This window comes from Apteryx mantelli, chromosome Z (assembly GCF_036417845.1).
Source record: "Apteryx mantelli isolate bAptMan1 chromosome Z, bAptMan1.hap1, whole genome shotgun sequence".
Taxonomy (NCBI): Eukaryota; Metazoa; Chordata; class Aves; order Apterygiformes; family Apterygidae; genus Apteryx; species Apteryx mantelli.
The window spans coordinates 1,407,209-1,422,256 of record NC_090020.1 but is presented as its reverse complement, the minus strand read 5'-3'; the positions used below and the strand labels follow the sequence as shown (position 1 = coordinate 1,422,256).

Genomic DNA, 15,048 nt, shown 5'->3' with positions numbered 1-15,048 from the left:
TCTTAAAGATGTTTGGATCCTTTCTGGAGCCTGTTGATGTTCTGGGCTGATCCACATCCAACTACAATGAACTCCATGACTTACAGATGTGCTGAGTGTAAAAGTACTTCTTTCTATTGGCTTCAGGCTCTGCCTCCTTTCCCTTTCAGTGAATGTTGCCTGGCTCTTGAGTTACGTGAAAGAGAGCAGGTCTCAAACTGACAGGTACAATATCATCGGTCCTAACAACCATGGGGAGCAACAAAGGGACAGGGTGTTATCAGAGAGTCCCTGGGAGCATAGCAAATGAGCAGCAGCTCTTGCTGTCTATGTAGTCAACCTTTTTTTTCCTGTGTTCTTTGCTGTAGGCTGAGAGGTAGCTCTTTTTTACTGAAATGGCATTATATGGAGACCAAATACTGCTGGACCTGACCCTGTGCTTTTCTTTTGTCACTAGCACGTGTTATTTCTATATTGGCAGAAATCTATTTGTAGATAGTCACACCAACTACCAGGGCTATACACATGAGGTGTATTTGCCCATTTAAAGAGAAAGTGTGTGCAAAGTTACCTGTGGCTTCACTGTACGGACTAATCATGAGCTCCCACAGTAATAGATAACTCAGAAAGTTTGTGCCTTCCTAATGCTAATCAAAAACAGCATCCCTCCATTCAGGCCAGTGAGTGAGTAGCTCAACAAAAGCATGTCTTAAGTAATGGAGGCCAGTCACTAGTTCAGGAAAGAGGTCACAGTCCTTTGAGTCAGTTTTATCAGGAGTGCTAGAGCTAAGCAAGGCTGGTCAGCCTTTGGAGTACTGAGCCTGGGAGAATTTGCTCAATCTATTTGCAGTTGCAAGCATGGTGTTGATCAGGTCCTTAGCTAGTAAAAGCTCAGCTAATTATACTCAGCTAAGAATAAAAGCAGTCCTTGAATATAGGGAAATGGCTATTCCAATGCAGAGAACCTAAACAGTGAAGGTCACAGTGAACATCTTCTTGGCAGCAGTCTCAACATTTTGCCATATGGTGTTCATTCTTTTTTATACTATGTTGTTTTGTGTGTGTGTATATATATGTGTGTGTCTGTGTACTTGAGATGATGAAAAGGAGGAGGGAAAAAGAGAGGAATAGAGTGGGCAACTGTCATTCATGGAAGATTGCCTAATAAAACAGCAGTAGTATTTGTATTTGAATGGTGGTGGAGCCTGGTGCCCTGCCCAGGGGTCAGGGCCCCATTGTGCAAGGCACTGCCCTGAAAAGCTTGCAGTTGAAGTATAAAACAGGAGATGACATGTGAAGGGAACAAACAGATGGGGAGTGCAGGAGCTCATGACGAGATAAACAGCAGTAACTTTTGAGCCTTTACTGTGCCTTCCTCTGGAGGGTTTCAAAGCCATCTGAAACTGAGGTAAGCATCCATCTTCTGGTTAAAAGGATGGAAGTACGTTCTGAGCCCAAGACCATGTTCTCTTTGAGGGTCTGGGATGGTATTCAACATGCAGGAGATTAACTAATCCATCCTTTCCTGGTGTCAGAAAGCATGGCTGAGCAGCTGAGTCCTAGTGTTGTGCTTCCTGCCCTGAGTCTTGTAGAGCCATGAAGGCAAAGGCCATCTCCTTTAGATGTGTCACCAAACTCCTCTTCATTACCCCTAGCTGTGGTGTTCCTGCAGTGTTCCTGTTATTCTTCAGGCTGTGTGAGAAAATCCCACCAACTCAGCAGTCTTGGCTGCGATGTGAAGGGAAGCATAAAGACAACTGTACCCATTCATTTAATAATGTGGCCACCAGATTCCCCTTCTTCAAAGAGGGTGACCAGTAGTACTTTTACAAAGGCCTTCACTAGAGCACAGCATTTACTAAATTGCTTTCCCCCCACAAAACCATAACTGCTCTCTTAAATCAAATGATCTTTTGTTTTGTCTTCCTTTCTGTTTCCCTTTAATTTAGGGAGTGAGTTTTCTGGGAGTCCATACAGCCACCCGCAATATTCAACATACAATGACTCCTGGAGATTTCCCAATCCTGGACTACTGGGTAAGTTCTCTACCTCACCTCACAGGCTTGTCACACGTGGGGCCATTGCAGGCAGCAGAGCAGGCTGTTGTCTATAACCTCGCTGTGATGCTCCGCTCCAGTCGTCAGAGTGGGCAGGAAGCATGTCCTAGGACAGTTTGTGTGGCAGTGCTGGCCCTCTGGTGACTGACTTCAGAACTCCTTAAGGGCACACTGGTGCAGTTCCCTTGGCCAGTGAGAGACCACATGCACAAACCTACTCTCTTCCTGTTTTTGCCCCATACAGTCCATAGACAGAGAAAATATAGCGCCAGAAGGCAGGATTCCATTTTTCTGAGGATAAGGAATCCTGCTCACACAAAACTCGTGGGCTCACTGCATTAACTCCCCCCCCCAACAAACTGTCTCCTGGGCTTTGTCAAAAATGCCAGCTTCTTGAATGCACTGAATTGCTTATGGCCAAATGTAAGCCCTACCATTGCCTGCCCTGTTATTTTCTTGCTAGTTGTATCTGTTTTCATACCTAGATCTCACATTGGGCTTGCTCTTCAATTTTGCTTTTGCTGAATCTAGTCTTCCCTTCTGCAAGGGACCCTTGTGCCTGTGCAGTCTCACTGACTTGTGCACGGTCTCTCACAAACAGTGGGGGTCAGGAGTCATGTGGTTTGTACAGGATCATGGCCCTCACGTGAAGGATAAATATAATCCATTTTACACACTGTCAAAAGCTGGCCCACTTTGACCTTATATATATGTAGCATGCAGTAATTAGAATTTTTCCTTGCATAATTTACATGGATGAGGTAAGTAAAATACCAATTAATTGTCATCTCTCAACACAGGGGTAGCATGCCTTAGAGATTTCCAGATTTATGGATGACAGGGCTGTTATCTGTGACCTCCAACAGAGAAACAATTTTGAATTTTTGTCACTTTTTTCCATCCAGTTTCTTTGTTTTAAGTAATTGATTCCCCATGTAATTGAGCCACCCAGGCTGTATTCATCATGGTTCTTGCCCTTAAACAATTCCTTTGGGAGTAATAGACAGCCTCTGCCTCCTATGCCATGGTACTGGTATAATACTGCCATTTACAGTACCACATTTAAGGGTTTGTTAGCACTTCCATCATAAATCAGTGAACAGATCCTCAGCTAATATAAAGAGGCGTAGCTGCACAAAGGCTAGGGGAGTTCTGTGAGCTTAAACCAGTAGTTACCATGGCCACAGCCAGGAGTGCCTATGAGTTTTTGGTTTGTCTGTGTGAAGGAAACCGAATTAACTGAACAGTGCATGCAGGGATTTTTTTTTTTTTTATTCATTTTAATTTTATTTTTGCCACTCCTCTAGAAGCAAGTGAGCTGCTTGAAACTCATACTATTGAGGGGAAAAGCAATGAAGCTCTGCTCCATGAAGACAGTTCTCAGAAGTGAGCTTTTAGCTGGCTTTTTAGGCTTGCAAAACAGTAAATGAACTAGCAGGATATTCAGAGGAAATAACCCAAAACAAACCAAACCCAACCCGCTTACATAAAAAAGGTGACTTTTGCCAAAGTCCTAGACTACATTCTGAATTCATTGCCACAGATGTACACTCACATGGGAGAGAAATTATTCATTTGAGTAATCCCAGGAGTTCCTCAGTTACTGAGACTGAACAGTGGCCCTTCAACTCAGATAGCAACAAGTAATGCAAACAATATGCTTGGCTAGGCATTTCAGGTTATGTGCTCATATATACTCAGAACATGCTGGCCAGATTCCAAGGCAGGGTAAATCTGTGCAGTGCTTTGAAGCCAATGAACACAGGGAGATTTGTGTCAGGAAAAGATATCCCCTTGACTTTAAAATGAAGGCATGTGAGGAATTGGCCTCTTATTGCTTGGCCATCTTTTACCTGTGCTGTTTCCTTTTTTTCTATATTTTCTCTTTTTCTTATTTCATTTTTGGATGATAAATTTTTGGGGGCAAGTCCTGTTTCTTTTTTAGCTGTGTAGGAGCAGCACAATATGGGTACAGCTGAAATGAATTCATATTGCCCATGGTAAGGTAAATGTACTGAAAAGACCATTTCTTGGGCTAGTAAGAATTTATACGGCAGTATTTACTCAGCAGCATGCTATAAACATGTATTTAAATGAGACAAAGGCAAAAAGATTTGGATGGTACCATTTCCTTGAAAATATGCCCTTTTATTGAAATTGAAATGTTTCACATTATAATGACAACAATGGTACTATTTTTTGCTGGCAGGAGTTGTTAAAATATATCACCTTAGCTCTTTTGTTTTTATCACATTTGAAGTATTTTGTTTTGATGTTTTCAAAATTTTCAGTAAATACAAACTTAAGTGTGGCACATATAATGTTACATTGTTTTGGGCATACTGTAACACATTGATTTGGAATTATCAGACTGAAAACTTTTGGTGTGTCAGAAATAAAAGGAAATGGGAATTTTTTGTTCTGTACCAAGGTCTAAAGATAAACTTTTTATTCCAGTTCAGCATGACCACATATCTGGGAATGGGGGAATTTCTTATAGAACTGGAATCTAATTGTCTGACCACTGGCAGTTTTAAAATATCTGTCCCACAATATTATTGACATAATTTCAGGAGCTGCTGAATTGGTTAAGAGTTGCCGCGAATTTTTACCTCTCTGTGTTGCTCACATGCTATCTGTTGTGTGGGGTGCAGTGGAAGAACTTAAGCAACAAGGTTTAGACTGAGCTGAACCTTGATATTCCCTTTTATCTTAAGCCTTTGTGTTGGAAAAGCACCAAAACCAAAATGCTGGTAGGTTTGAAAATCCATTTGTTGTAAGTCTACATCATGCAGTGTGGGGCATTGTAAAGGTCCTTGACCTAGCATCTAGTTCTGGAAACACAGCCCACTAACCCGTGCTAACACGGTGCTAGAGGGCAAAGCCAGTGAGCTTGTGCTCCAGCCTCACTACCATGGCTATGCTTGTTGGAGGACCTGAAAGAGAATATCTGCATGTTTGGCCATAGTGTGCAGGACAGATACATTCTTTTGTGCTCTGTGGAGAGCAGGCTTACCCACACCTCTGGCTTTATGCTTCAGAGTCTGACCCTGCGCCCCCTTATTCACCTAGGTACCCACTAAACTCACTGGTAATTCAAGGCAAGCAGGTATCTGCTACGGAGCCTTAAATGTCTCTTCCAAGCCTCCTTGCAGACCCAGAAGGCTCTATGCGGTGTTCCTGTACACCTGGAGTGGGGGGGGGGGAGGGGGGAGTAAATTTATTCTGTATCAAGGATTCTTCTACTCTTCCAAGAGTTTATCTGAGTATATTTGGTAATTCTCCCCTGAGAGCAACCTCTGTCAGTGTCAGCCTCAAAGCAGAAGCCTTGACAAAATTAATCAGGACTGTTACATGGGCTGACACAGTTTGTTTTCCTAAGTCCCACTCCCTTCATTGAGATGAAAGTGTAATACTGTAAGCAGTTAACAGAGCCTACGTTCAATTAATTCTCTATGCTGGCAAGGAAGAATTGTGCTGCAGCAATCACACCAAGCTGAGATTTGTCAAAGAGAAACTTAAAAGAGAGATGCAGTGATTTGCAAGTTGCAGGAAGAAAGTATATTTGAGTTGAAAAATAATTTTAGGGGAGCAGTGGGAAACAATAAAGGAATAAAGAGAGTTACAAACGGTGCAAAGATTTTAGTCATTAGTCCCTGGTCTTTTTCTTCTGAGAATCCAGCAGCAGTGAAAAGTGTTAGTCAGTTCCTCCACTGGAGGGTACGATTATACTCTCAAATGACATCCTGGTCATGCAGAGTAGCTGCCTGGCTCCACAAGAACATCAACTGCTCCTCATCTTCTTTGTGCATGCTGTGCTCTTGCCCTCTGGTGCTCCCTCTTCCTTCACACCAGATAACCCATCCAGTCATCTGCTCAGGGAGCTTTTTAACTGATGCAAAAGGTGACCACTTGTCTTGATTTCCTGGATCTGAATGCAATGCCCTATAGCTCTTGTAATAGGAGAGAGGACCAAATTCCAGTCCTTCAGAGTGGTCAAGAGAAGCAGGGGCAAAAGAAGATCTGCAGAAATCATTTCTACAGCTCTGTAGCATCTATCTGCTGCTCTATCCTGTAGTAGGCCCTAGTGGTATCAATACCTTCCTCTGCTGTAGTGACACAGCCAGCATTTGCTGTGTGTCTGACCTCACTGATTTGCTGTAATTTGATCCTGTGCCAACTTCAGTAAGACTGAAGACAAATCCCAAGTTTCTACAGGGCTGTGTTGGGAAGATGTTATAAATCTGGGCTGCTTGCATTGTATCCCACTCAGTGGCTACAGCCAGATATCCCCATATAAAACTCAGGAAGCAATAACAGGAGTTGGAAAACGGGGCTTGATTTTCCATTGCGCTGTTAATAACCTGGAACTGCTGTGGTACAGGAATAGAGAGACACAGGTGTGCACACAGACACACACAAAGGCAAGGGTGTACACACATAAGGTTCAGTCAGTTACTGTCAGCATGGCCTGGTGAGCTTTCCTGTTTAAGGTCTGCTTAACACAAGCTAAAAGGAGATAATAGGAACACAGCATAATGAAGAAAAATGATTCAATTTCTTGCTGGTTTGTTGTAATAACATCTTTACCATTTTCACCCATTACTTTCAACTTGATGTTGATCATGGGAGATTTTGTTTGATGCACTGTTCCCCCTTCTGAACTGATGTGATTTGTGTATGTTGTGAAATGTAAGTGAGTCTGACAGGATTCCCTTTTAGATACACCTGAACTATCTAGCTGTTGTTGCAAGAGACAGGGTCATTAGGCTGTCAGTATTGGCATGGCTTCATATGAGAGGAAAGGGTTTGGAACCAGTCAATTAGGATTAGATTCTGTTCTTCTGTGGGTTTCTATAAAAAGATTAGAGAACAAGTAGGAGCCAGAAATGACTGTGTCAAGAAATAAATTGATGATAATATGAATTAGAAAGAAAAAATGACAGAAGAATGGACAAGTCTATTCTAGATGGGAGTATAATGACAGGGAGAAAGAGTGAATGTTTTGTGATGTGACATTTTCATTCTTCACTTTAAATACAGGCTTTTTTGATTTCATTGCTGAAATGTGAACTGGAAAAATCAAGCTCAGAAGAAATGTTAGGCCATTGGAAAGCGTCAGTGAAATAATGGGCTTGTATAGCTACACTGAGTCAGAATAGTGATGGAGGAGAAAAAGTGAATGCCTCAGTCCAAAAAGGCCCTTTCTCCACTGAAATCTTTGGGAGTGTTGCCACTGATTTTAATTGGATCCACATATCATCTTCTGTTATTTAGAATTCACTTGTTCAATAACGCTCAGTTTCTTCCCTGAGCTCTCTGCAGTTCTGTCTTAATTCAGCTACATTGATCAGTTGGCAATATTGCTCAAATTAATAAAAGGTTACACTGTGGAGCCCTGTGGCAGCTCACCCTTGGGACATATAGGAGGGCAGGAACTGGAGTTTCTGCTAGTGGACACATCTGGGAGTTGGGAATCATGAGTATGCGGTCCAAGACTTTTATTTCTATGTTTGGTGAAGACAAAAATTTAACCTAGATCTTCAAGGGCCTATATTGTGTTTTAACCCTACATACTGCCTTGCTCCATAGCAAGGGATTAAATTGGAAGCACAGTTTCCAATGAACTACGGAGAAGCAGAAACATGTCTAAGTTTTTTGCTTCAGGACAGTGTGAATGTTTTAATCATCTTCTTTCTTTTATGCAATATTTGCTGTGTTGCATGATGAGGTGAAGATGTGATTTCTCTTGCTGTCATTCACGTATAAACAGCTTTGCACTAACCATTCTGAGTGCCAGCTTTAAAGAATATTCATGTTTCATGTGCTCCCATGAAATTTCCTGTTAAACATTTCTGATAGACAGAAAAATCAGATTTTTTTCCATTTCCTATCCTCATATGTCCCATATTTTCAGGGTACCATTGATCTAGTCTATGCAGTCTATGCTTTTGTACATTTTTTAATGAATTTTTAATTTCTTGATCTGCCCTCAGTGCCAACAGAAAATGTTTCTCTGAGATGATATTCCAGTATTCCATCTTTCTGCCAGACAGGAAACAAACTGCCAATACTTCCTTTTCTTGGTTTTCCTTAGTGGATTTCTTCAGAGAGATGTTCAAGGAAGCCTTAGACAGAATCTTCTCAAAGATGTAACAGATATATGTTACCATTTTAAAAGGATGCTCTATAGTCAGAGCCTCTTTCTGTCTGCAGCATATCTCTTTATGGTACAATAGGTATCCCTAAGATTATATTTCACTGACGACCTCTCTATCCATAAAGTAAAATTAGTGTCCCATTAATGGCATAAGCAGCCAGTCACCTTTCTGAAACCAGAGAACTTAGTGCTGCTGTTGCTGACAATGATGGTTTTGCTTTGCTGAGATATGGCGTCTCGGTGTTATCTTGGGATACGTCTGTATGGCAGTCAAAGGTCTATAGATATGCCCATGCTAGCAGTGGGACTCTTGTTGCACATCTCTGGATGTGACATGAAGAAATATTTTTGTTATTATGGCTAAAATCCTAACAGAAGCAACTTCCTAGTGCCTGTTAGTGGCATTGCAAGTGGGACATTTAGGAGGGCAATGATGGGGTTAGGTTCATTTGCAGGAAGGGTCCTGTATACGTATGCAAAAAGAATAGATGCATTTGTTTCTCTAGTTAGGATTCATCCCTCCCATCTTTTGTTCTGTAAAATTTGGTGTAAAAAGTGTGCACTAGGTCATCTCTGTAGGTTATGAGGAGACATGGACATATCTAGAAGGAGACAATCTGTCAAACAGGGTATCTCTGAAAGTTTTTCTTTCTATTCACTGACTGAAAAGGTCATCCAGATAACATCAACTAGACTGGATATATAACTTTGAAAGTTAGGTGAGCTGTTAGTTTTGCCTCTGCTAATTCAAGATTGTCTAATCTAGCCAAAGATGCCTTCCATTTTTTATCACTTGAGTCTGGCTGAGACATACAAACGTACTGAAGTTTACTTTAAGTCAGTTGTAAGAACAGTGTTTCCTCTCTGTGTGAAGATATCCAGTAATCTCCTTTGTGAAATATGATTCCTAAGGATGGAATTTGTTAATCTACCTTTAGTTATCTACAAGTGGAGTGTCCAGTCCAGGTTAGCTATTTTGGTGCCCTCAGCTGATAAAGTCCTCAAATGTCTTTGCAACTGTTTAGCCTGGCCAGTTATTTCACTGACTATATTGGATGACCCTTGGGTATGGTAAGTGTATTACTATCTTTCTAGAGAAGTGGAGCCATGAAGCTTGGTTCACCTTCTTTAAAACCCACCCTTTATAGCAGGTTTGCAAGGTTTTTAAGCTGGGATGGCTAGGACCCTGAGGATGGCATTGAGGACAGTCCTTCTTACAGATAATGTTACAGATCCACTGCTTCACACAAGCCCCTGTCCTGCCACAGCATTTACTATTACAGAAGCCAATGTTCCTGGAAGTATCTGTAGCCACATCACATAGTTTCCGATCCATTAGGGTTGCTGAAGAAAAATATGTGCTTTAGTATGACTCGGATCTTTTCTATGCCAGTACAGAGTCTCTACTCTACATAGTACATATTGTGTGTTAGTGCAGATTGGCTAACTTCTGGTTTTAGATGTATTGGCTTGTGCTAGGTTGGAAATTAGCAGAGGGCCAGTGCTCTTGAGGATGTTTGTGCTGTCTTCCTGATGTTGTTGTCTAAGGGGACTGAGAGAAACAGGTGAGCTTTGGTGTGAGGTAGATCGTGGTGGATCCAGTAACATCAAGGTGGGGCAGAAAGCCCTTGGGGGCAGAAAAGCTCATTCTTTTGGGAAGTGTTTTAGTTAGTGTGGCTATTTCAGGGTGCCCTCTCCAGATATTGGATGCCTCTGGTCAGTACTGGTTATTTAACTTTCAGGCTGGCCTTTCTCGTCCCAAGGTACTGTTGCACGGAATATGAATTTAAGTTCTGAGAGAGCAGAGGCCTGGAGAGACTGTTCCAGTCAGCTCACCTGAGAGGTTAGTTTTGGGAGAAGGTGAAAAAAGTCCTGTGTGTTAAAACTATAACACCATCTTGAGCTAACATTTACAATTAAATGTCCATGGACGTCATCTTAGATGCTGGTGGTGTGATACTGGCTCTCACGAGGCTGTACTTTGTCTTTTGAATCAGCATCTGTTAAGTGACTCAATTCATTTTGAGGTAAACAACAAAGTCCAAAATGTGACTGCCTTCAGGTGGAGGTTCTGAAAGAGGAAGGGAGGCCAGGAGGAATTCCAGCTTCCCACTACAGAAGTTTATTGGGAGGGCACTTGGAGGAATGCAAGCAAGCTGGAGGCAAAGGATGTGCCAGCTGGTTTCTCTCTTCTGCCACAGACTCCCTCTGTAACCTCTGACAGTCACGATGTCCTCTGTGCCTTGTGCCTTATGGTGCCTCCGTATGGATTGTGAGGTGAATGCTTATGGAAAGCTAAGTAGTCAGATGATAAGCAGTTCATTTGGATAGCAGAGTGTCTTCCGTATGCAAATCTCTCTGCTTTAAAACTAGCATGCTGCAAAAGAAGGAAAAATGCATGTGTGGCCTACTGGTACATGAGTGATAGAAGGTGTCCATGAAAGCTGCCAGTAACACCTCCTGTCATTAGTGTCTTCAATCCATGTTCTTGTTTTGGGGCAAAATGCTTGTGGAGTATTTGTCTTCCGAGGACTTCTCCAGGAGCAGCTTTCAGAAAAGGAGTTAACTGCATTGCTTTATTTGGCCAGCCACATATTGGTGCCACAGAGGATGTTAGCTCGAGCACAGAAAATGTGTCAGGGCAGTGGGAGTGGTACAGTTGGAGCACGGCAATGCTTTATCTATGTCCAGGTGCTTGTCAGACTGTGAACCTGTCAGAGCAGTGTTTGCTAGAATCTATAATGGGAAGCAAACCACAAAAAGCTCACAGTGGCTCCCTCTGCCACTTCTACTTTGCTGAGTGTTCCGCAGTCTCTTCTGAGGACTGGTATCATCTCCAAAATGGCTTGGCTTCTTTATCCTGGGCTCTTGTTCTTGATGCCTGCTACATGACAGAAGAAAGCACTCTTCAAGTTCCTGGAAGCACTGTCTTGCCCATGAAGAGAGACATAGTCCCAAACCTTTTCTGATGTCACTGTTCCGTATCAAAAACTCGGGCTCAAAGGCTCAAAACACAGCTTTTTGCAGATTTTCACACAGCATCCCCAGAAATCAGACGAACAGCTTTATAGTCACTGTGAGATTTCAGAAGAGTCATTAAAACTCTGTGAATTGAAGCAAGAGATTTGGTTCTAGGGTAGGCAAGCAGGATGAGTTTGCATGGAGCATAGCAGCCTTTTTGCAGAAGTACCAGTTCCTCTGCCATGCAGTTCTGCAGAACTTACTGCTTTTGTAATAAGTCACATGCCTGGCTATGAAGACCCTTTTTCCATGGTCATAAGGTGATTGTTTAAGTCCCAAGTGGGGTAAAGGCAAGGAGTTCGAGCTGAATGACAGCTTCGCTGGCTGGGTTGATTGATGAGCTCAGTACACACAGAAACCCTATGCTACTGCTCAGCCAGTTCCAAAGCAGTTCCTAATGTTGACTTTTTATTATTCTTCCAAACCTGCCTCAAATCCTCAGAGACAAGTTTGGAAGTAGGACTCCTTCCAGGGAATTCCTTCCACACTGTAGCATGACTTTCATTTTGTGTGTGCAAAAATTTGGTGGTGATTTGGAGGTCAAAGTAATAGCTCCCTGGAAAATTTTTTGCTTAATGTTCTTCTTACACAAATTCATCACCAAATGAAAGGGAAAATTACCAATATTTTCTGAAGATGATTTCTCCCTTCAACAAATTTATAAGATGACTCAAAGAATTGTCCTTAATTAGACAGGTGCCAGTGCAATGTCATGATCTCAGAAGCACAAACTTTGTTACTCTTTCTAGGACCTGAAGATCATTACCAGAGCTAAAAAAAATCCTTAGGACAAATAGTTTATTCGCCAAAAGAAGCATTTTGAGAAAAGGGGAGATTATGGATGATGCCAGTGGAATATGTTGAGTAGTTTTGGGGTCAACCTTTTCCTCCTCCCCAAAAGAGGGGAAAAAAACCCAGAGAAGTCAGAGTGCTGTAATGTTTTGGGGCTGGAACATTTCAACTTTCCATTTTGAAAAATAAACCACTTTTTGTGAAATAAACAAAACTAACATTTTGAGTGGATGAAAAGAACCAGATACCCTGCAGCCAGCAGAAATGTAAAGCAACAATAGCAGCAGTGTCATGCAGAATGTATGAATATGATTTTTATTCTAATTATTTGGTCTTTATTGCTGTGTGTCTGAATTCAAGCTGGAGAGCTCTCTGGTGTCTGTGTCTGTACTGTGCAAGCTGGCACCTTTCCACCTTTGTCTTCTTCACTGTAGTCTCTTCTCTTCCAGGCTCTCCTTATTATTACAGCGCTGCAGCCCGTGGAGCAGCTCCACCAGCAGCCACTGCTGCTTATGACCGCCACTGACCCAAGGATCCCAGAACTCAAGCACTTACTAAAACATATCATTCTGGACAACAACATCTAAAGTCATCTACATAGAACCATGCAAGTCACACTGCAAGGGAAGAAGAAAGTATTTAGTAGGAACATGCTAATTGCAATTTTGCTCTTTAAATTGGGTGAGCTTATTTTATTCAATTTTATTTCAAAACAGTAAAAATCTGGTAATTTTGATTGGGTCTCAAATGAAACAAAGGAGGAGGAAATGGTTCTGCTGATATTCATGTGATCTTGTACATACAGTAGCTGCCTGTTCTTTACAGCTTGCTGGCTACTGTTGCAGCTGTTTGCAATTGTCGCAGCTGCATCTGGAGAAGGGGAACAGGTGTGAGCAGTCTTCCTTGGGATAGCCTCCTTTTAATGCACACAGAAACAGGCTGTGTGACTTAACATGTTTTTTCTTTTAAAGAAGGATCTGCCTGCTCAATTTGACACAAGCACCAATGTAAATAACTTGCTTCTTTGTGTTACTATGACAATGGCTGAGCATAAACAGCGACATTGTATGAAATATGAAGTCAAAACACAGCTGATAGTGTGTTTTGAAACTGGTGCACTGATTCAAAGAATTCAGTAAGCTTTAAGCAACTTTGAACCAGGTTAACACTCATTGTGGCTGTACTTGGGACTGATGTTATTTCTGTATACAGCATCCTATCTGACAGTTGTGTCTGATCATGCTACATGCTGGTATCAAGCACATGGACATCTGAAAGACATGGGCAGTTTTGTGACATTTTACTGCTTAATATTCATTTATGTTCATTTGTCATCATAACAAGCACTGAAACAAATTCTCTGGTTTCAAGCTAAGCAACTTGCAAGAAAGAATTGCTAAATGATAGCTGACACCTTATGTACATCTTGATAGATTATGTGCTAAAATCCAAATATGAACATTTTGAGAGGAAGGAGGAAACATACCAAGGTAATGATTTTTTAAAAAAGGGGATATTGAACACTGAAGCAGCCACATATGCTTTATAAAGGGGATATTGAACACTGGAGAAGTCACACATGCTTTACAAAGCAAAGTGAAGAGGAAAGCACACATTTTGTGAGGTCTGCACATTTAAGTGAAAGCATGTCTCCAGTTGCTCTAATAACACTGGTGGGGGGACAAGGGAGCTATTTTAAATTCAAGCCATTGTAGTCTAGACTTACATCAGGGAAAATTCGGGCCCATTAATTCTGTATTTCTTCCCCTCTGGCTCAAAGAGGGAACGCTAACAGAACCAGGTGACATTTCGTTCAATGTTTTCTACTTCCTGAGGCTAATGAACAGAAGAGAGCAGCTTGCAAATGATCCATTAAGCATCTCCACAAATCACTGCCATTTCCATGAAATCAAGAAAACTATTGATTTCTCCCTTCCCCCTCTCCTGCTCTGGTTCAAGAACAGCTACCTTTAACCATACGTTGATAACGTACATGTGCCCCAGTGTGATTCTGGAAAGTGCCCCCTCCTCCTGAAAGCAGTGCAAAAGCTCCCTGACCTAGTGAGCTGAAGATTTGCCCACAGCCTCCGGCAGCGTGAAGAGGCCATACCCAACCATTCTTATTCACACAGGTCAGTTCAGGCACTGCAAAGTGGTTTTGCTTGTGTCTGCCTGTGTGTTTCCCCAGGCTGAACAAGGGTTACTGGTGTTGATTCTGAAATACGTTTACTGTGAATGAACAATCAAGTATAAAATATTTGTTTCAAGTTTTACAAGTATGTCTCTGAAGTGGCAGCTCCAGAATTATTGTCTCTCTTTCCCTTCACCTTCCCCCCAGCCTTGGGCTGCTTGTCCAGTATCCTATCCTTTCGAGCAGTGACCATCAACCCCTTCTGAAATTTTCTGTGTTCTCCCAACTTCAGTGACATGCTTTATGTGTTCTAATAATACTGAAATACAGGCATCACTTTCAAGTTTCTGGGGCAGACTCATTCAGATCCTAAAAAGCCAGGAAGGAGTCTCATTGGTTTAAAGAAATTTCAGTGAGACGTCCACAAAATCCATTAGGGATCTTGACCAGAGTTCTTTAACTGTTCCTGACCTGGAATTAATTTTTTGTGAGCACATGACAAACTTACCAGTCAGAACAGTCCTGCTTTCCATCTTTATTAATAGCTAAGGAAAAATAACAGCACGGACAACTCATTTATATAAACAACTTTCTGAAGCAATCTTTTGGTGTCATCCTTCCATGAGTCTTCACTACGCACTGCATGGTTGTTTGCACCCTGGTGGTAAAGCTACAAAGGGAGTTTTCTCTCTCCAGACAGAGCTTATGTGGGAACTCTTCACAAGTTTCCCTGACTGAGGCATGCAAGTTAGTTGCAGGGCCTCAGCCTTGAACACACATGCCTTTTTCATTACCTCTGTGAAGTAAACAGACTATCCCACACCTTAGCTGAGGAGAAAAAAAGCAACATTTGACAACATATCATGAAGGTGTGGGTTTCTTCTCCAGAGTAGAAGTGTGGCTGAACT

At 41.9% G+C, this 15,048-nt stretch overlaps 1 protein-coding gene across 1 annotated transcript in view; it reads left to right on the top strand.

Moving 5' to 3' along the window:
* The window catches only part of PAX5 (paired box 5), a 172,849-nt gene extending 160,290 nt beyond the window's left edge, over positions 1 to 12,559 (top strand). Inside the window, exons 9-10 of the mRNA XM_013946218.2 lie at positions 1,929 to 2,015; positions 12,459 to 12,559. Of these exons, the coding sequence (XP_013801672.1) occupies positions 1,929 to 2,015; positions 12,459 to 12,535 (164 nt within the window). The 3' untranslated portion in view covers positions 12,536 to 12,559. The remainder of the gene's footprint in view (positions 1 to 1,928; positions 2,016 to 12,458) is intronic.
* The last annotated feature ends 2,489 nt before the right edge of the window (positions 12,560 to 15,048 follow it).